Source organism: Xyrauchen texanus, chromosome 48, assembly GCF_025860055.1.
Source record: "Xyrauchen texanus isolate HMW12.3.18 chromosome 48, RBS_HiC_50CHRs, whole genome shotgun sequence".
In the NCBI taxonomy this organism is placed as follows: Eukaryota; Metazoa; Chordata; class Actinopteri; order Cypriniformes; family Catostomidae; genus Xyrauchen; species Xyrauchen texanus.
Window position 1 is genome coordinate 26,837,906 of NC_068323.1, and position 20,921 is coordinate 26,858,826.

At 40.1% G+C, this 20,921-nt stretch overlaps 1 protein-coding gene across 2 annotated transcripts in view; it reads right to left on the reverse strand.

Moving 5' to 3' along the window:
* Positions 1 to 404: 404 nt before the first annotated feature.
* ip6k1 (inositol hexakisphosphate kinase 1) overlaps positions 405 to 20,921 on the reverse strand; it is a 123,005-nt gene continuing 102,488 nt past the window's right edge. For both annotated transcript variants that reach the window (XM_052121705.1, XM_052121706.1), the window contains exons 3-6: positions 17,124 to 17,328; positions 16,210 to 16,385; positions 9,418 to 9,593; positions 405 to 4,053 (exon numbers count right to left, since the gene is read on the reverse strand). In XM_052121705.1, coding sequence (XP_051977665.1) covers positions 3,562 to 4,053; positions 9,418 to 9,593; positions 16,210 to 16,385; positions 17,124 to 17,328 — 1,049 coding nt within the window. In that variant the 3' untranslated portion in view covers positions 405 to 3,561. The remainder of the gene's footprint in view (positions 4,054 to 9,417; positions 9,594 to 16,209; positions 16,386 to 17,123; positions 17,329 to 20,921) is intronic.

Sequence of the window (20,921 nt, forward strand, 5' to 3'; positions counted from 1 at the left end):
TCTGGGTGTCTCCAATTTTGTATATATTTACCGTTACAATTTGTTTTATACAATATCTATACAGTATTTATTCTATGTAGCTTTATTTGAACAAATAATACATACATAGTCAAATAAGATTTTCATGTTTATTAAAGTCCTCTATAAAAAGCCTGACAAACAAGAAAACAATATTGTCATATTTACTGGTAATTGGCCTTTATCAGTTTTGCAAAGCAATCTTTAGTAGTTCCTTAATGAAATGCTAATTAAGTTTTGTTTTATATTGCTGTTATACAGATTGATTAATCTAAAATCATCTATTTTTTATTCGACTTATTATTTGAATATTAGTGGTTGCTACTTTTTTATTATTTTATACAAAATATATGCAGTCACAAAACATAAAAGAGACAGGACAACAATTGTTTTTTGTTTTTTAAATAAACGATTTATAGCTCACATTCAAAGATGTCATATTATATTTTTCTTAAAAAAATATCCATCCATGCAACAACAATATAGAGGATAATTTTCAAGGGTATTAATCTTATTTCTCTACAGGTTCTATACCTATGAAAGACAAAGCACATCTACAGATGATTTCATCCCTTTAACACACATCATGATCTCTGTGTTCCTCAAGCTCCAGCACACTCGAAAGCTTCAGTTAAACAAAACTGCTACACGTTTATCAGTGATGTATTCATAATATTCTGAAACATAATTTCTGTACAATGCTTATTTATTGACAGAACACATCAAACATGTGGTATTTTTCCTCAAACATTCCCTTCAAAGTTTACTGAAATGATCAGACGTGCTATTTTTTCAAGCCATTAATCACATACACTGGCCATAAAAAGTTGTTGGATACATAAGCAACTATTAAAAGTGTCTGAATGAAAATAATTTACACTTGGTTTGATATTGTATGTTATGTTAACTAATGCATTGACATTCAGATATTTTTAAGTGTGACTTAATTGGCCAAATATTTTTAGGGCACAATTATATGTTCAGATCAATCATAATGGCTATGACTTTGGTAAACAGTTGCAAAAGATAAATGTAAGTGAGAGATGGCTATAGACCACAATCACAGGTCTAAAAACAGACACATCCCTACAGCAACACGACTGACCAACTAAAAAAAACAAGACATGCAGTTATTACAATTTGACAATATGGCCGGAAGTGATGTCTGTCTGTCAGAAAAAGGAGAAAAGTGCCCATTTGTCATTATAAGGATGACGCTACAGTGCAAGAATATTTCTACTGACACAGAGAACATCCTAAACAAGTCACTATGAGGAGACAGGAGATGTCCTCCAATCACTCACAATGCTGACAGGACACACAGGAACAAATCGAGGGAAGGTGGACTATTTTTTCCTTATGTTTTTCTTTCAGATGTGTTGCTACATGTGCTGAGGGTGGGCAAAATTACACTGTGTATCGGTGTAACTAACAGACAAGCCTTCAAATCAACCTCAAAACATACTAAAAAACAAATCATGCTTTTGTAATGTGTTTAGAATAATCTCTAGTGCAGATGGTCCACTGAGGTTTTCTTGTGTAATGATAAGCATGTGTTTGGGATAGGTAAAGGCTTTGCAACAAAAGGGTTATCTCAATTCAAGAATACAATTGAACAAACATTTCCACCTATTTCCCTAAGACCGCTTAAAAAAGAGGCTGGGGAAAAATAACTCCAAAAAGAAAACAGAGTAAAAACAGTAAAATGTTATGATTGCTCTAAATGAACTAAGTAAGATAGCTACCAAAAAAAGCAACATTTGACCTGTTATATACTGGATTTATCAACTATTGCCATACGGCAGAATTCATGGACTTAATAAAGGCTTTTAAAAGCCAGCCGCTCCTACAATAAAGCTTTCATCAGCTATTCTGAGCTGAACGTCTCCCTTTATTACTCCTGATAAATACTACAACCCCGAACTCCTGATCAACACACATGGGTGAATCTCGCCTCATATTTCACCCACAAAAATTCTAAATGAAGTTTTAGCACAAGGAAAATGAAGCCTATTTTAGGACCATTAATGCATTAATGCAATTTCCACATTCCTTACAACACATCCCCCCAATTTTCTTTGCTGTAATGGAAATATGATTTAATTGCAAAGTACAATTATAAGTGCACCATTGTATTTGTTGTACTGAATTTAAATAAAATAAAATACATAATTAAATAAAGGGAATAATAAAAAATCATTGTGCCATCATTGTGAATCATCACTGAGAATAATGCTAATTACAAACAAACACATGCTGACATTACACATGAGAATTTAGAGAGAAACATACATTTATTATTATTATTATTATTATCTCTGATGAAATTGAACCATGCTTTTACAACAGTAAATTTAACTATGGCATTTTAGTAAAACCACAAAACTTACAATGTTTTTTATTCTCCAGTAACCATATGTCTCCCATGATAATAATACAGGAAAACCAAAAGAATGGTAATAAAAATAATGATAATACTGACAAAAACATGGTTCATTTTACTATTGTTACACTATGGTTAATTTGTGGTACACGTCCCATGGTTTTAAAGCATTGGTTCTTACCACAAAAATGGTTATTACAGATTTACTATACTGAAACCATAATACATTTTTGTAAGGGCGTTTTCTTAGTGGAAACAACAGTTTTAAAAACCATACTTGTACCACACATTAACCATAGTTTCATGTTTTTTGGCAGAATGATTGTGAATTTTATACTATAGTTTTGTTTTCCTTTATTATTCCTATGGTTTTACTATGAATATCATAGCTAAAATATGGTTAATGTAGTAAAATCATGGTAAGTTTTGATGTTATGGTTTTACTATAAATACCATGGTCCAAAAGCTACTGTAGTAAAACCATAATTAATTTTCATCAGGGTTGGAAGGTATTGTGAGGGAACCCAAAATGCAGGAGAATGCAATACTCTTTCCAAAAATAAAATTTCTACCTGTCCTCTTAATGGGCTCCATAGAAATGAGAAAATTTCTGTCTAGTAGTGCACAGCTGTCATGAAAATAATGTCACATACAATCTAATTTGAATGGTCCTAAAATAGGCTTAATTTTCAGATTATTATGAGGTGAAATATTCTGAAATTTGACAATACTTTACGTTTAAATCACACACACTCACTCACTCACTCTCTCTCTCTACCAGTCACACACAGTAGAGGGAACCTGACCCTGGACATGCCCTGAGCAGTGTCTGTCTGCTTATAATGAATCATGACTGCAGTTCTTCAGCTGACCACATGGTGGCGATGAATTCATGAGAGAAACAGAGCTGAAGCGCCTACTGTGATGATGATGGGGGCAGGAGCCATTTCTGTTCTGAAGGCAGGGGAACAAATCAAGAACCTTTGTAGAGGTCACCTCCATTTCCTGCATTTATGAAAGCCCCCTGAGTTTAATTCAGAACTGACAGAAAAAACACATGTAAGTTTGTATCAATGTGCCATTTTTACAAAAGTTTCTCTGGGTTGTATAAGGATGGGCAGTTTCATTAGATGTTCTGTACAAACAAAGAAACGTTTCGGCTACTGATTTTCCTTGCAGATTTCCTTCAAAATGTTGATGAGGCTCTCCAGTCCAAATACATAGCCTCGGTCTGGTCCATCATGGATTGTTTGGTCATCACGAAAACCCTTAAATGTGCTGTGGGCGAAATCTATCATTCGCACGTCCACGCTCGGTGCTTGAGGAGGGGTGTGAGGGTCCAAGGCGTGGGGTTTCTCCTGCGATCTGTGCGGAGAGGCCTGACTTTCCTTCTCCGAGGCTTCAGCCATCTCGGGATCCTTGCCCTCGTATATGATGAGCAGAGAGCTGGAGTAGAAGCGGTATGACGCCTGGCGCTCCAGCACACATTTCAGACTGCACAGTTTGCTCAGAATGGGCTCAAACAGGTCTTTGCGCAGCTGCGTGCCATTGTGCATGAACTGAAATAGCGCATGTCGAAAGCCTTCGATAGACAGACCGCGGCCGTAGTACTTGTTCCTGCATAGATAATGACCAGTGTCCATCTGGTACACCTGAAGAACAAACACACCAGATAAGCAGAATTCAAATGAAAAAGACAGTTTTTTATCATTCAATTGGCTTTGTGGTTGTCAAAGCTGTGTAAAGCTTTTGAAAAAAATACTGCATCACTGCAGCTGGTGATAATGTTCTTTATTTAGCTGCATGACATCGAAATGTATCACGTGTGAAATTCTATCAAGGCTTGATTATACTGTTTTCAAATTTTCAATGGGTGAAGTAAACTGTATATCACATTAGGAAAGTAAATATTGTGAGAAACATATATTTAGTCAAGTGTGTCCAAACTTTAAGTAGTGTGTCCACAGTGATTTTAAAGTTCCTTACAGTGATAGGCAGACATACTGTAGAGGCATCAAAAGTCCAAAATGAACAAAATTCCAGATCGTAAAACCAAAATCCCAATAATAACCAGACAAAAGAAAAAAAATATTTGGTGCATAATGTTGAACTATTAAATATGAACAAGCCCACTCCAGATACACTGGAGACTCTTATTTTGAAATGTCTGTGCTTCCAGCTCACATAAATACAAAGAAAACAAACATACACTTTTACAATCATCTACAATATACTAAAATATTATCAGTAACTATCAGTGTTGATTTTTTCCGATAACTGAGCAACTATTGGCACCAATATATCGGAAAAACTACACCTCTTATTACATTATAATGAACATTGTCAAATTGGCTAATTCATACTGAATTAGCAGCAATTCATCAACAGTAGATCATCAGAAAATGCTTGTCATAACTGTCTGGTATTCCACTAATGCAGTATTTTAGAAAAAACTTTTCTCGAGTATTGATGATGACTATCACCCCTGGAGTTGCGAGTTTGAATCCAGGATGTTCTGAGTGACTCCAGCCAGGTCTCCTAAGCAAACAAAATGGCCAGGTTGATTTCGTGAATGTGCGTGGGGACATGAAACATGAATGTCAATTCGGACATGAATGTACCTTTAGGTCTATTGATACAATCCATTCCTGTGGGCAGATGTGTGATAAGATCTGTTTCTGAGTTAACATTTTGAATGGCCATCACAGAGATCTAGGCTCGGACAAAGCCTGCTGTCTTTATTTGGAACAAGAAAATAGTGTCTGTAAAACTCTTTGTGAGTTTGTAAGTCTGAAACAATGTCTTTCGCATCTTTCGCGAGGAGACTGTGAAATTCTGGCCATAAAAGTCTTGTGACGGAACCGTGGAAGGTATAATGCCATTGAATTAAGGCGGCCGGCATGCAAATTGGAGAATAACTGTACTCAATAGTTTTTTTGCACCCAGTCTGAGTGTGTGGTGTGTGAGAAATGTGAAGAGAATCCTCTTTTTGAGAATGTACAGTATGAGCATTCTTTGTTGGCAAACGACACACATGAATATGTCTGCTGCCGGGCGGGGTGGGGGGGGGGTCCTTCGGCGGGGGTTTCGTACTGAGGCGGGAAAGGCTTCCATTTGGGCCATCATTTATGTGGTCTCACAGATGGGTCTTAGGTGGATCTTGGCGCTGCTGAGGTGTGGGAGTGGGGTTTTTTGTGGGGCACAGGCTCAAAACAGAGCAAGAGCAGGTGGATGAGAGGAAAAACTTCTCTTAGGCAAACAGGGTTTCATCGCTTGCGACTCCTTTTCCACCTCCTATTTCTCCCAATGAAGAATTCAGAAAAGCCTTCCATGGTGTTTTTGAAGAGGCCGTCAGGGGTGTTGAGCAAGGCGGCTTTCTCTGCATCAGGCATCTCCGTGGGCATTAACTAGGCATGCCGGTCCAAAACCACCAGATGACCCATTGCATTTCTGATGGCATGCACAGTAAACTTAGTGGCTCGCAGCACCAGATCTGAGGCAGTGCGGCAGCCAGTGTTGACAACAGTCGGCATAGCGGTGTGGAATTTCCATCCCATAGCGGTAGAAGGATAGAGATGAGCTCCAACTTACTCTTCAATGGGGGAAGCTTAGCATATCCCTTTTCCTCCACATTGTAAACCTTTGTGAGGACAACAGCTTCTCCAATCTGGAAGTGAGACGAATAGGCACCCTATTCATCTCACGTGCACTAGGTCTTCATGAGCTCACCGTGGAATTTGTGAAGAACGGTACCGTTTTTCGGGCTGCGGCCTGCTGGTGGCGGCCAGCCTGCAGGAACCACTAGTTCAGGCGAGAATTTACCAGGTCCTCTGGAGGGGACCTCTCAAGTTCGAGCTCCTCAACCGCCCGTGTGAGGACACGAATGACTCAGTCAGTGTGTGACGAATATGACAACACCGTGCTCATCCATAGAGGGCCGGAGGTCGTTCTGCACTGGCGAGGATGCTGCGTGGGAAGTTCGAGGGGCTCAAAGGACTTGCGCTGGCACGAGATCCTCCTCGGGTTCTTCCATCTCTACCTTGCGGCCCCGCCATGCATCCTCATGTGGTCCCTCGAGTCAACATGAGAGCTGTTTCGGCGTGGTTGCGGCCCAGGCAGCGAACGCAGCTCTCATGTTGGTCAGATGGAGAGATATGCCGCTCACAGGAATACTTTTAACCCTCTGGGGTCTGAGGGTGTTTTGGGCCTTGGTGAAGTTTTGACATGCCTTGACATTTGTGCTTTTTTCAGTTGCTTAAAAACACATTAATGGCTTAAGTCTGATAACACTGTATTCAGCACAAACTAGGCTACAATAATATGTGAGCAACATGTATGTACAGGTTTGTATTTTTGAAATAATAACCTTTATGCATGGTATTTGAAAAAACAAACTTTTTAAGTAATTGAAATAAGGCCATATAACACATACTAAACATTTGTCCACAAGACATTTGAGAACTGGATCTTGTAGCCTAGAGTTTTTGTTACAAAATGATGTGAACACCATCCTGATCACTCATTCATACAAAACAATATAGTAATTTAACTTTTGTAAGACACTTTTAGTGTTAGAAAGGTCATATGCGAGGAGGCGTGAATGATCATGAATATGTATTGTAATTCACACCTGAGGAGACATAGACCCCTCCCCTGGGCCTATCAATGAGGAATGTGACAGAAAGAGAATGAATATGAAGAGACTTAATGATCAAGTTTTGAAATCAAGTTTTAAGTTAGAAGAAGTAATCTGACTATAAATTTTCTTTACTTAAAGACTTTACTTAATTTTAGACCTACAATACCGTTTAAAAGAAGTCTCTTCTGCTCACCAAGGCTGCATTTATTTGATCCAAAATACAGTAAAAACTGTGATAATTTGTACTATTTAAAAAAAAAAAAAAAATATATATATTGTAAAATGCAATTTGTGATCAAAGCTGAATTTTCAGCATCATTACTGCAGTCTTCAGTGTCACATTATCCTTCAGAAATCATAATATGGTGATTTTCTAATATGGGCATATTTAAAGTGCATTTTACTCATATTTGCAAGCACAAGCTTTGTTGATGATAATGAGGCATCATAAACATTAAATAAAATATAATCTAAACATTAATATTATTTTTATATCATATTACATATCATATTTATATTATACAGCATACAATTTAAATACCTGCTTTAGTCGAAACAGCATTTCAATGTAACTAAAACTTGCTTATTAGGACATATTTCAATACTCTGAATCCTGTCTGGCAAGTCTGGAAACAGTCCCACTAGTAAAATATGTACATGTTTATATAAAATAGCATGTCAGCTAATGAAAACTAAATGACTTAATCATCCGAAATTGTATCCTCGGCTGGATCAAGTCTCTCTTCAAAATACAAATGTTCATCGGAGTCCCACTCTTCTTCTGAGGAAAATGTTAACTCTTCCATACTATCCTGGAGCTTTCTCGCCTGAGTATCGTTGCAAACGCACAGAAAAATTAATGAAATGTTTACAACTTCACTGTCGGGGGCGTGTAGCATTTTTGCATTGATCGTCTCAGCACATTAGCGTATGAATGGAGCGCTCTGCTGGTGGGTGGGATCACTATTAATTTAATATATGAAGTGGTGGTGGCGTAGTGGCTAAAGCACAGGGCTGTTAATCAGAAGGTCACAGGTTCTAACCCCACGGCCACCACCGTTGTGTCCTTGAGCAAGGCACTTAATTCCAGGTTGTTCCTGGGGGGATTGTCCTTGTAATAATTGCACTGTAAGTCGCTTTGGATAAAAGCGTCTGCCAAATGCATAAATGTAAATGTAAATTTAATGAGCTCAGCCAGCTGAAACATGTACAGCGCTTTGTTTCATACAGATTACATTGCAGGAGAATATTTGTTTTAAATTTGAATTGTTTCATTAAAAAGTAGACATTTTAAGCTTTCTTTAGACAAATGTTTCATGTTTGTGTGATAAGTATTCGCGGAGTTTCAGTTATTTTCAGCATTTTTGTGACGCGTTTCAGATATATGCTCGCAAACCCAGAGACTGCTGACAGCTCACCCTTTTTATTTTCTTTATTTTACAAAAGCACAAGGTTTTGTTGAATTGTGAGTGTACACAAATAAAAGTAGACCCTTTATAGTCTCTAATGATGTCTTAAACTTATCTGTATACCCCAAAATTACGGAGTATTTTAAGTTGTTTCCGCTGTAATGACAAAAATATCCAGCAGGACGCGCCGGCACGTCTGTCGAGCCCAGAGGACACGTACACACAAGCGGCTCTTTAAATTTGTGTTTTATGTCACTTTATATATATAATATTTAGGGCTGTCAATCGATAAAAAATGTCCACAATACATTTTTTACACATTTTTGCTGAGAAAGCCCCTCATATAAAAATAATTCTAAATATAATGATGAAATAATTATACAGTTATCTTTAAATATAAAAAATGAAAATAAATAAATATATATATATATATATATATATATGTGTGTTAAATATATTTAAATACTTAGAACACATCTTGAGATCCGTTAGTTTGAATTTGCACTCCAAGTGTTTTGAAAGCAAGAACGTAATGCATGTTTGTGTTGTGCTGCCTGCTGAAGGGTTGTTTTGTTCACTGTATAAACTGCACATTGCCCATACAGCTGAAGTTTGTATTTCTCAGGAATCTTCCTTATTACAGGCATTGCGATTAATTGCGTAAAATTAATCAAATTAATCGCACTTAATGCGTTAAATCAACATCCCTAATAATATTATATATATTCTAAATATATATCAAAGGATAGAGCTCCTTCTGGAATGCTGCGGGAAACAGGTGGATGTGTCACTGAGGCGAAAAAAAAACTGATTCTGGCGGTGAGGCGTAGAAACTCTTCACCTGAACACTAGAGGGGATGGGTGAATCTTTCGTTTCAATAGGGAACCCCTGCATATACCTCTAGGTATACCTAAAAAAAAAATTCCATCAGCCTATTTACTGTCATATTCTGCTAATTGTATCTCACCTGCATCCCACACACACGCACTCCTAGCGTGGCAGATGTGCTCTGCTCGCATTTCTTCATCTGACGAGCGGCCTTCTCCTCTGATGCGTCATCACCGTGTTGTCGCGTCCCCATCTTCAGGTCCAGTATGCAGGGGTAACTGAAATGATGCACCACGTTCTCCAACAGCAGGAATTCTACAGGGTTTAGCGTCAAGGATTAATACATAGGCATAAACATGCATGCACACCCTCGCTTTACACTGCAGTTTCACATGTTTAAGAGTTAAGGTCTGTTGAAATAGGATGCGTATTTCTGTTACAAAATGGCTAGATGGAGTACAGCAGAATGGCACAGAATACAGGGGTCTCAAGACACATTTTGGATGATTGTTCGCATGTTGAACTGCTTTTAATTGGAACCTCCACTTAAAAACAAGGGATGCATCTAAATTTCAGCCATTGGAAATTTTCGGCCAAAAAAAACAAAAATAAAAAAACTATCTGAACACTGTTAATTTAAAAGCCTCTATGTTATGGTAGTAATGACACCTGAAGGAAGAACGTGTAATAAATCAGTGTGGCAGGGTGGAAGGCAGGGCCGGGTCGTCTTTTTGGACCACCTCACCAGGTAGTAGACCTAACAAGAAAAACTTAGGGTCTTTAGGGATGTCATAACCCATTATCCTCCCAGTAATTAAAAAGATACTGTCCCAGAATTGTTCTAACTTTGAGCACGTCCAAAATATATGACAATGATTGGTGTTCTGATGTCCACACTGTCGCCAGCATTGCTGTTGTTCACCCCTTTGATTACTAATAATATGAGGTGTAATGAAAAATCTGACCAGACTCTTCCACCCAAATTCCCTCCATCTTTTAGAGCTAGTAGACGTCTGTTGTGTCACACAAATCGAAAGCCAATCACCCTCTGACACTTCCATACACAGCTCCTTTTCCCATTTTGACTTAATATACAAGGTATTATTTCCATTTAGTTTCTGCAGTGCTTTATACAATTTAGAGATAGTTTTACTTGGTAGGAGCTTATAAGCATTAATAAAAACTTTAACAATGTCATTGCCTTCAGGAGAGATACCTTTTCTTATTTCACTGTTATAGAAATGTCTCACTTGAAAATATTTGAATAGATCTCAGTTCTCTTGTTTGTATTGTCTCTTGAGTTGTTCGAATGTCTTAAAGGTGTTGCCGTCTACAAACTGACACAGTGCCACAAGGCCTTGATCTTTCCAACTCAAAAATGAAGAGTCTATTTCACCTAGTCGAGAGCTCGGGTTGCAGGAGGGCCAGATCAAAGGTTTAATATCGTTAGCCAATTTGTACTTTTTTACAACCTCCTTCCAAACTAATAGCGTATCTTCAACTATACGATTCCCATCTTTGTTTGTGATAACTTTACCTCCTAGATGGGTTTGAGGTTGGCTCTGTCCCTGGGTTAGTTCAATCAGTCTCCATCGAGCCTCAATTTCTGGGGAACACCAGTAGACCATATATCTCATTTGAGATGAGTAGTAGTATTCCTTCAGATTTGGAAGGGCTAAACCGCCATGATCTTTATCAATCTGAAGTGTCCTACATTTTATCCTGGGTCTAGCCCCAGACCAAATAAATCATGATATTAACCGGTCCCAAGCGTTAAAATGTGAGTCAGCAATCCTGATAGGCAATGACATGAAACGATACAAAAATCTGGGAAGCAAATACATTTTCACTATTTCCAATCTAGCATTGAAGTCTAGTATCAGCATTGCCCAGCGCTTCATGTCTTTTTGTATTGAGTCAGTAACTTTCTCAAAATTCAAACTGAACAAATCATCTAGATCTTCAGAAATAAACACACCTAGATACTTTAACTTTTTAGCGTCCCATTTAAGTTTATAATTGTGTCGTATGGATTTACTGGGGGAGTAGTTAATGGTCAGGACTTGTGTTTTGGTAATGTTTTGGTGATAACCAGACAACTGACCAAACTCTGTCAGAGTACTCATAAGTTTAGGGAGGCTTACATCTGGGTTTTGGAGGTAGGCAATAATATCATCCGCAAAAAGTCCAATTACATGTTCAGTATTTGCAATAGTAATGCCTCTAAGCTCTTCATTTTGCCTAATCGCCTGTGCCAAGGGCTCTATGAATAACGCGAAGAGCGCTGGACTGAGGCAACAGCCTTGTCGAGTACCTCTAGACAGTTGAAAGCTATCAGTTAGGTGGCCATTAATTTTTTACCCTGGCCCTCGGACTATCATATAGTGACTGGATACACCTAATAAATTGATTATTAAAGCAAAGACGCTCGAGTACCTTGTATAAAAAGGGCCAGCTGACCCGGTCAAAGGCTTTCTCCGTGTAAGACTCAGTTGTTGTTTCTTGGCCTGGTCTATGACATGCAATGTTCATCTTATACTGTCGTGAGTTTGGCAGCCTTTAATGAATCCTGTTTGATCCTCATGAATCAAATCTATAAGATAATATTCCATTCTCTTAGTGATTATAGAGGTAAAGAGTTTGTAATCAACATTCAGTATTGAGATCGGGCGAAATAACTCACAATATTCTATATTTTTTCCTTCCTTAGGGAGGACAGATATTACAGCCTCTCTCCATGATGCTCTACTCAGAGTCCAATTAAAAGACTCCAGCAGAACTGTTTGTTGTCTTTTAAGTTTATAATTAAAATATTATTTATATTATCAAGCCGGTTCTCGCCTCCTCCTTCCCATTGAACCCCTTTACACTGGTGCCAAAGCCCGGGAAGGAGGAGGGATGCTCGTCGCTGAGTCCTCGACACTGCCGTCCACCCAGGGTAGCGGCACTGCCATCCACCGGGGGAGGGAGTAGCCCGGACGCGGTGAACGGCCGCCGTCTGCGAGGCAAGTGGGGACTGGACTCCCCGACCGCCTGGAGCGATGGAGCCGCTGCCAGGGACGGAGGACAGCCCTGCCATCCCCCAGAAACGCGGAGGCATCGGAGGAATACCGCCGTCTGTGAGGGGAGGAGGGAAGTTTTCCCTGACCGCCTGGAGCGGTAGGGCCGCTGCCAGGGGAGGAGGAGTGTCCCCACGAGTCGCCGAGAACGCGGAGGGGCGTTCTGACCGCCGGGGGTCGTGAGTCTGACTCCTGTCCGCCCGGGGAGAAGCGGCTGTCGTCCACCTGAGAGGGTGGAGAAGTGATCGAGGACCATGTGACGGTGTATCGGAGAACCGGCGAGTAGGTTTTTTTTTTATCTCTCTCTCTTCTCTCTCTCTCACTGCCGCTCTGCGTTGGCCTTTTCCCTCCCGTTTAAATTTAGGTGTTTTTTTGGGAGGGTACTACACTGTTACAGGAAGTACCCCCCCCATTTGAATTATTTCTGTTTCCCTCCCCTTGTCCCCTCCCTCGTCCAGATAGATGGGGATGACCTGCCAGCAGACCAGGCTTAAAGCACGCCCTCCCCCAGGGAAGGGGGGGGGGGGGGTGTACGTCAGGCCGGGGGAGGAATGTGGCAGGGCGGAGGGCAGGGCATGGTCGTGATTATACACACCTTGTCCCTTATCAGGCTAATCTGCCGATGGCAGAGCGGTGGTGCGACGAGAGAGAGATAGTTTACGGACATGTCCGTCATGTGTGTGTTTGTTGTCTTTTAAGTTTATAATTAAATTATTATTTATATTATCAAGCCGGTTCTCGCCTTCTCCTTCCCATTGAACTCCTTTACAATCAGAAAAATTGTAAAATGTTAATTTGGGTGCATCATTACTATTAAAAATGTGGCGTTCCTAGCGCAAGACACAAAAAAAGCAGCAAGATGATTGACAATAGTCAAATTCGTCTGTCTACTGTATGTTTACATTAAAAAAATTATAATTTGCTTTCAATAGCATGTCTTCAGTTCCATTCTGTTGTGATCCATCTAGCTGTTTTTAAACTCAAGATTGCGTCCTGTGTGAACGGCATGTCAGGTTTCCCACTTTTTTCAAGGTACAATTTCCAGGACATTTTATGTGTTTATGGGTGTAATCCATCCATCCATCCATCCATCGTCAACCGCTTATCCTGTGTACAGGGTCGCGGGGTATGGGTGTAATATTTAAACAAAAACACAAACGGTCATGATATACAGTATATTGTGGTAATTGGATGGTTATTTTTTCTGGATTCCATATTCGAATGTTTAATAACCTTTTATTATCAAAATGGTATTTAATGTAATGAATTCATTAAATCGATAAAATCAAATGAAAATACCATTATTTTAATTAATTACATTTTTCTAAATAACATTGAATCATTTTCATTAAAAGTTTTTACTAAAACATCACAGCACAATCCAAAACACTGGAGATAATATTTACATTAAATATTACATTACTATACAGAAGTATTACATTGTTTTGTTTTCCTAATTTCACGTGTTCAAGCCTTTATTTTGGCATTTCTGTGTGTTTTTGATGGCAGTATCTCACATCTGGATAAGCAGTTCAATACATGCCCAAGTGCAATTATTAAACCCCCAAAAGCTGCAAACACACAGCGTGATGACCATGATGAGGTGTTTTCAGTGTATACAGGTGAAACTCGAAAAATTAGAATATCGTGCAAAAGTTCATTAATTTCAGTAATTCAACTTAAAAGGTGAAACTAATATATTATATAGACTCATTACAAGCAAAGTAAGATATTTCAAGCCTTTATTTGATATAATTTTGATGATTATGGCTTACAGCTTATGAAAACCCCAAATTCAGAATCTCAGAAAATTAGAATATTACATGAAATCAATAAAAAAAAGGATTTTAAATACAGAAATGTCGACCGTCTGAAAAGTATAATCATGCATATGAACTCAGTACTTGGTTTGGGCCCCTTTTGCATTAATTACTGCCTCAATGCGGCGTGGCATGGATGCTATCAGCCTTTGGCACTGCTGAGGTGTTATGGAAGACCAAGATGCTTCAATAGCGGCCTTCAGCTCTTCTGCATTGTTTGGTCTCATGTCTCTCATCTTTCTCTTGGCAATGCCCCATAGATTCTCTATGGGGTTCAGGTCAGGCGAGTTTGCTGGCCAATCAAGCACAGTAATACCATGGTCATTGAACCAGGTTTTGGTACTTTTGGCAGTGTGGGCAGGTGCCAAGTCCTGCTGGAAAATGAAGTCAGCATCTCCATAAAGCTTGTCTGCTGAAGGAAGCATGAAGTGCTCTAAAATGTCCCGGTAGACGGCTGCGTTGACTCTGGACTTAATAAAGCACAGTGGACCAACACCAGCCGATGACATGGCTCCCCAAACCAACACAGACTGTGGAAACTTCACACTGGACTTCAAGCATCTTGGATTGTGTGCCTCTCCATTCTTCCTCCAGACTCTGGGACCTTGGTTTCCAAATGAGATGCAAAATTTGCTCTCATCAGAAAAGAGGACTTTGGACCACTGAGCAACAGACCAGTTCTTTTTTCTTTAGCCCAGGTAAGACGCTTCTGACGTTGTTTGTTGTTCAGGAGTGGCTTGACAAGAGGAATACTGACATTTGAAGCCTCAGTCCACTCCTTGTGAAGCTCCCCACACATTTGAATGGCCTTTTCCTGACAATCCTCTCCAGGCTACGGTCATCCCTGCTGCTTGTGCACCTTTTTCTTCCACACTTTTCCCTTCCACTTAACTTTCTATTAATGTGCTTTGATACAGCACTTTGAGAACATCCAACTTCTTTTGCAATTACCTTTTGAGGCTTTTCCTCCTTGTGGAGGGTGTCAATGATGTTTTTCTGCACAACTGTCAGGTCAGCAGTCTTCCCCATGATTGTGAATTCAACTGAACCAGACTGAGAGACCATTTAAAGGCTCAGGAACCCTTTGCAGGTGTTTAGCTGATTAGAGTGTGACAATTTGAGCCTACAATACTGAACCTTTTCACAATATTCTAATTTTCTGAGATTCTGAATTTGGGGTTTTCATAAGCTGTAAGCCATAATCATAAAAATTATATCAAATAAAGGCTTGAAATATCTTACTTTGCTTGTAATGAGTCTATATAATATATTAGTTTCACCTTTTAAGTTGAATTACTGAAATTAATGAACTTTTGCACGATATTCTAATTTTTCGGGGGCGGCACGGTGGTGCAGCGGTTAGCACTGTCGCCTCACAGCAAGAAGGTCGTGGGTTCAAACCCTGGTTGCCCCGGCCTTTCTGTGTGGAGTTTGCATGTTCTCCCCGTGTCTGCGTGGGTTCTCTCCGGGTACTCCGGCTTCCTCCCACCATCCAAAAGACATGCAGGCTAGGTTAATTGGTGTCTCCAAAAAAATTGCCCTAGGTGTGGATGTGGATGTGGATGTGGAGGTGAGTGTGAGTGTATGTCTGTCTATGTGTGGCCCTGCGATGGACTGGCGACCTGTCCAGGGTGTCCCCCGCCTTTCGCCCAATGTTAGCTGGGATAGGCTCCAGCCCCCCGCGACCCTGTACACAGGATAAGCGGTTGACGATGGATGGATGGATGGATGGATGGATGGATGGATGGATTCTAATTTTTCGAGTTTCACCTGTATATAGGCTGCCAGCTTCACACATTCACTTTGAAGCGTGCAGAACATGAAGATTATGAACTTTCCACCTATTGCAGTTTACTAATCATAATAAGACAATTTTTGTGACTGGAATAAGTGATTCCGTTCATATTTTCCACACTGCAGGAATCATAGGGCTCTTCATGTGGTAACGGCGTAATAAGCAGACTCTGACCATAAAACTGTAAATTTGTTGATTTGATTCATCAGGTTATATATTAACGTTATATTAATATGTTAATGTAGTGTTGAGGATACTGTAGAGTTTCCTGTCTTTGGACTCAGAGCGCATACGGCTGAGCTGTTGTTTATGGCAGCGCAGACTCCAGGGGTTGTGACTGATCTTCTCAGAGCTCAGACCGCTGTTGCTGTCCAGCATCTGAAATGGGACGTCTGAATGCATCTCCAGACGAGGACTCTTCAACTCCTGCACACTGCACACACACACACACATAAACACACATTTTTATCTCATTGTAAGTGGGTCATGTTCTCTGGGCCTTTATTTTCTGACTTACAATGATGAAACGTGTGCTTGTATATTAAATATATACTGTAGTTTTTAATGGTCTTATCTAGCCTGATCAACTACGAATGGTTCAGGATGGGTGACTAGTTAACCTATAAGTAAATTACTAAGGTTGATTAGTGAGTTCATATACATTGCTTTAGTTATTTTAATTGGTGATGCTTTTTGCAGCTTTTAGTCCATACCTATTAGCTTTAAGATAATCTATATGCTTGCATACTTTTAAACGTTGACAAAATTAGTTGATAGAAGATAAAAACTTTTAAAATCTCTCTAAGCAGTTTCTCTCTTTCGGCTAAAAGGACCCAGAAAAATGTAAGACTCACAATTTACTGCATTAATTTTGTCCAATCAAATGCTTTCTAGAATGACAATGCACCCTCCCCTTACATCTGTTGTTCAGCAAACTGTGTTTGCTGTGTTCTCACCTGCGCTGATGATACCTTCGTAGGGAGCAAAATCAATTGACATATAAGTCCATCGACTTTGGTCCAGTTATTCCACAAATCATGTTGTACATAAAACAGATTGGTCGGCTCTAATGTCATCTGATGACAGTCTCTCACTCCTCATGATGATATCATCTCATCACAACTTTCATTCATGATCACGTTACTTGTGTATTTATATGCCTGTCACTCACTTCTCATTTGCTTCACTGTCATGAGCCAGTCTGTCATCTTTGATCTCACTGCTGGAGCGGTGGAGACTGCGGCGAGAGTGTTTCCGACGAGGTTGATCTCTCTCAGGCAGCTCCTCATGCTCCAGGCCCTCACTTTCCTCATATGGATATGCCACCAGATTGATGTAGCCATCAGAATCTCCCTCGAAACACACCAGCACTACACCTACAACACACAAATTTGCATGTCAACATCACAAGTGTGCTCAGTGTTCAGAATAAACATGTACACTGATCTAATTTACAAACACTGCACATTATGAGATGATTTAAATGCTGATTCTCTTAAAAATGGATTTCCATTTATTTTGGGCTCCTATGTACTACACTCCACAACATTTATGAGGCAGAAATCTGGACAGAGGGGCAAAATAATCCCATCATGTTGAAGCTAATTTTTAGCGACATGATCCGTCCTCGATGATGTCAGCACAGTGACAGGAGCTGGGGAAACAAGACAATGATGATGTCACTGAGCTAATTGAGCTAAATGAGGCAGAGCTCTGTTTAATAGGCATTAGCCGTTAACATTTGAACTTGTTTCGCAGCGGTTCAGAAGACACGGAGTGCTGTACACCCAGCTGATCTCGAACAGAGTGTTTACAGTTTCCGCAGGTATCTGCTCTGTGACTGTGTATTTTGTTTTGTTAAAACTTATATCATCATGGCAACAAAGCTGTGTATTTGGCTATAACTTCACACAGAAAACGTTAGTAAGCGATTAAAATAATGTTAACGCACATATTGTTTTACGAGTATTTTAACGTTTACAGATTGGCCCCATTCACTTCCTATATAAGTGCTTCACTGTAACACAGATTAAGAAAAGGAGGGACTAGTTGAAATACATTTTTGTGGTAACATTATGACACAAATGCTGAAGATTGAGCTTAACGTCTAGGTTACGTATGTAACCTCCGTTCCCCGATGGAGGGAACAAGACGTTGTGTCGGAGAAGCGACACTAGGGGTCTCTCTTGAGCGCCGCTATATACCTCTGTTCTATGAAAAAAGGCCAATGAGAAGTTGGCAGACGGTATTTGCATATCCCGCCCCCGGACATACGGGCATTTAAGTGGGGCGAATACGGGAGTTCATTCAGGATTTTTCTGAGGAGCCGGAAATGGTCCGGCCACAACAGTGGCTCGGCTCAGCGACGTGGCTGTTAAGACACAACATCTCATTCCCTCCATCGGGGAACGGAGGTTACATACGTAACCTAGATGTTCCCCTTCTGTCGCTCTCTCCACGTTGTGTTGGAGAAGCGACACTAGGGGTCCCACTTCAAACATGCCATGCGCTGAGCCGTGTACGTGAACTGCTGATACAGGAGCGGGCAGGTATTCTTACGTGCAAAGGCGACCAGCTGTATCAGGCTGCACGTACCCTTCCCCAATGCCCCATTAAAGTCATCAGAATCCTTCTGGTTACCCTAGTGAGGGGAACAAGGTGATGCTTGCCAACCTGGGAACGGGCCAAGCCTGGCTGGGCCTCTTTTCTCTCTATGCTTCTCGCATAGAGCAACTACGGCCGGGGCCCTTACATGCATTAAGGGAAGGGGGTCTTACCCCCTCAATTCGGAGATTGTAGAATCTCGCGAAAGTGTTAGGTGTTACCCACCCTGCTGCTCTGCAAGATGTCTGCTAGGGAGGTGCCCCTGGCCAGTGCCCATGAGGACGCAACACTCCTGGTTGAGTGCAGTGGTGGACAGTAACGAAGTAAATGTAATTCGTTACTGTACTTAAGTAGCTTTTTTGCGTATCTGTACTTTCCTGAAGTATTTCAATTTGGGGAGACTTTTACTTTAACTCCACTACATTTCAAAGTCAAATATCTTACTTTTTACTCTACTACATTTTCAAAATCAGTCGTTCCTTTTTATTTATGAATGGATAAAAATGTAACTGGTCAAACGAGTCACCAATCACAGTACAGCGCGCACGCTTTGTTTTGAACTTGCCTTGGCGGCATCTACTAAGTGCGAACCAGGGGTGCGTTTCCCAAAAGCATCGTTAGCCAACTATGGTCGCAAGTTCTGTCGTTATCATCATAGTTCAACGAGTCGGTGTTTCCCGAAACGACAGCTCTCGACCTGTGGTTAGAAGCAGAGTTTCTTGTTATTACAACATGTGGGCTTAATAAATTATTATCTTGAGCCAAATAAGCAAGATGACATTCAGTACAATCAGTATCTTTTATTTAGAAGACATACAAATGTCCTTTATGTCTTTTAGTTTGTCAATAGATTTAAAGCACCGTTTTTGAAGAGTGCGCATGTGTGAACGTGCTCTAGTGCGTAAGAACGAGCCTATGATTGAATCTGGAAATAAAGCAAATAACTGAGAAAAATATGAGATAGTCCTCAGATGACATGTCCTTAATTTATAGCAAAACATCTAGCATTAAATCGATCGCAAACAGATTAATTAAAAGTAGTTTTTACTCCACCACATGTGTGACATCATTAACCAACGTGGTTGAACAAGGAATTTGCGACAATACGGTTTCGATAAACAGTCGTGACTAGCAAGTTGATTTCTTCAACAGTGCATCGTACTACGGTAGTGGAGCAGCAAGTTACATCGTTGTACGGGAAACGCACCCCAGAGCCGTTAAATATGAGAGTTGCGAACATAGACGGTTGCGACAATGATCTAACCGCCGCGCGGTCACGTGATTCGTGTAGCTCTCAATAGTTCCAAACAAATTGCGTTGCCAATGATTTTAAGCGGGGCAGAGAGCAGCAGCTATTATTGCAGCAATTATTGGTAAATATTGACGCATAATATACATTGCATATTATGTTGACACTAAAATGACTTGCATATAATAGCATTTTTTTTTCTGGGGAGTAGCAGAAACACTGCATTAATACGTTTTTGTGTTTAATTTTGGAGGGAAATTGGCTGCTCCCATAACATAGAATATATATACAGGTGAAACTCGAAAAATTAGAATATCGTGCAAAAGTTCATTAATTTCAGTAATTCAACTTAAAAGGTGAAACTAATATAATATATAGACTCATTACAAGCAAAGTAAGATATTTCAAGCCTTTATTTGATATAATTTTGATGATTATAGCTTACAGCTTATGAAAACCCCAAATTCAGAATCTCAGAAAATTAGAATATTGTGAAAAGGTTCAGTATTGTAGTCTCAAAGTGTCACACTCTAATCAGCTAAACACCTGCAAAGGGTTCCTGAGCCTTTAAATGGTCTCTCAGTCTGGTTCAGTTGAATTCACAATCATGGTGAAGACTGCTGACCTGACAGTTGTGCAGAAAACCATCAATGACACCCTCCACAAGGAGGGAAAGCCTCAAAAGGTAATTGCAAAAGAAGTTGGATGTTCTGAAAGTGCTGTATCAAAGCACATTAAAAGAAAGTTAAGTGGAAGTGAAAAGTGTGGAAGAAAAAGGTGCACAAGCAGCAGGGATGACCGTAGCCTGGAGAGGATTGTCAGGAAAAGGCCATTCAAATGTGTGGGGAGCTTCACAAGGAGTGGACTGAGGCTGGAGTTACTGCATCAAGAGCCACCACACACAGACGGGTCCTGGACATGGGCTTCAAATGTCAAACGTCTTACCTGGGCTAAAGAAAAAAAGAACTGGTCTGTTGCTCAGTGGTCCAAAGTCCTCTTTTCTGATGAGAGCAAATTTTGCATCTCATTTGGAAACCAAGGTCCCAGAGTCTGGAGGAAGAATGGAGAGGCACACAATCCAAGATGCTTGAAGTCCAGTGTGAAGTTTCCACAGTC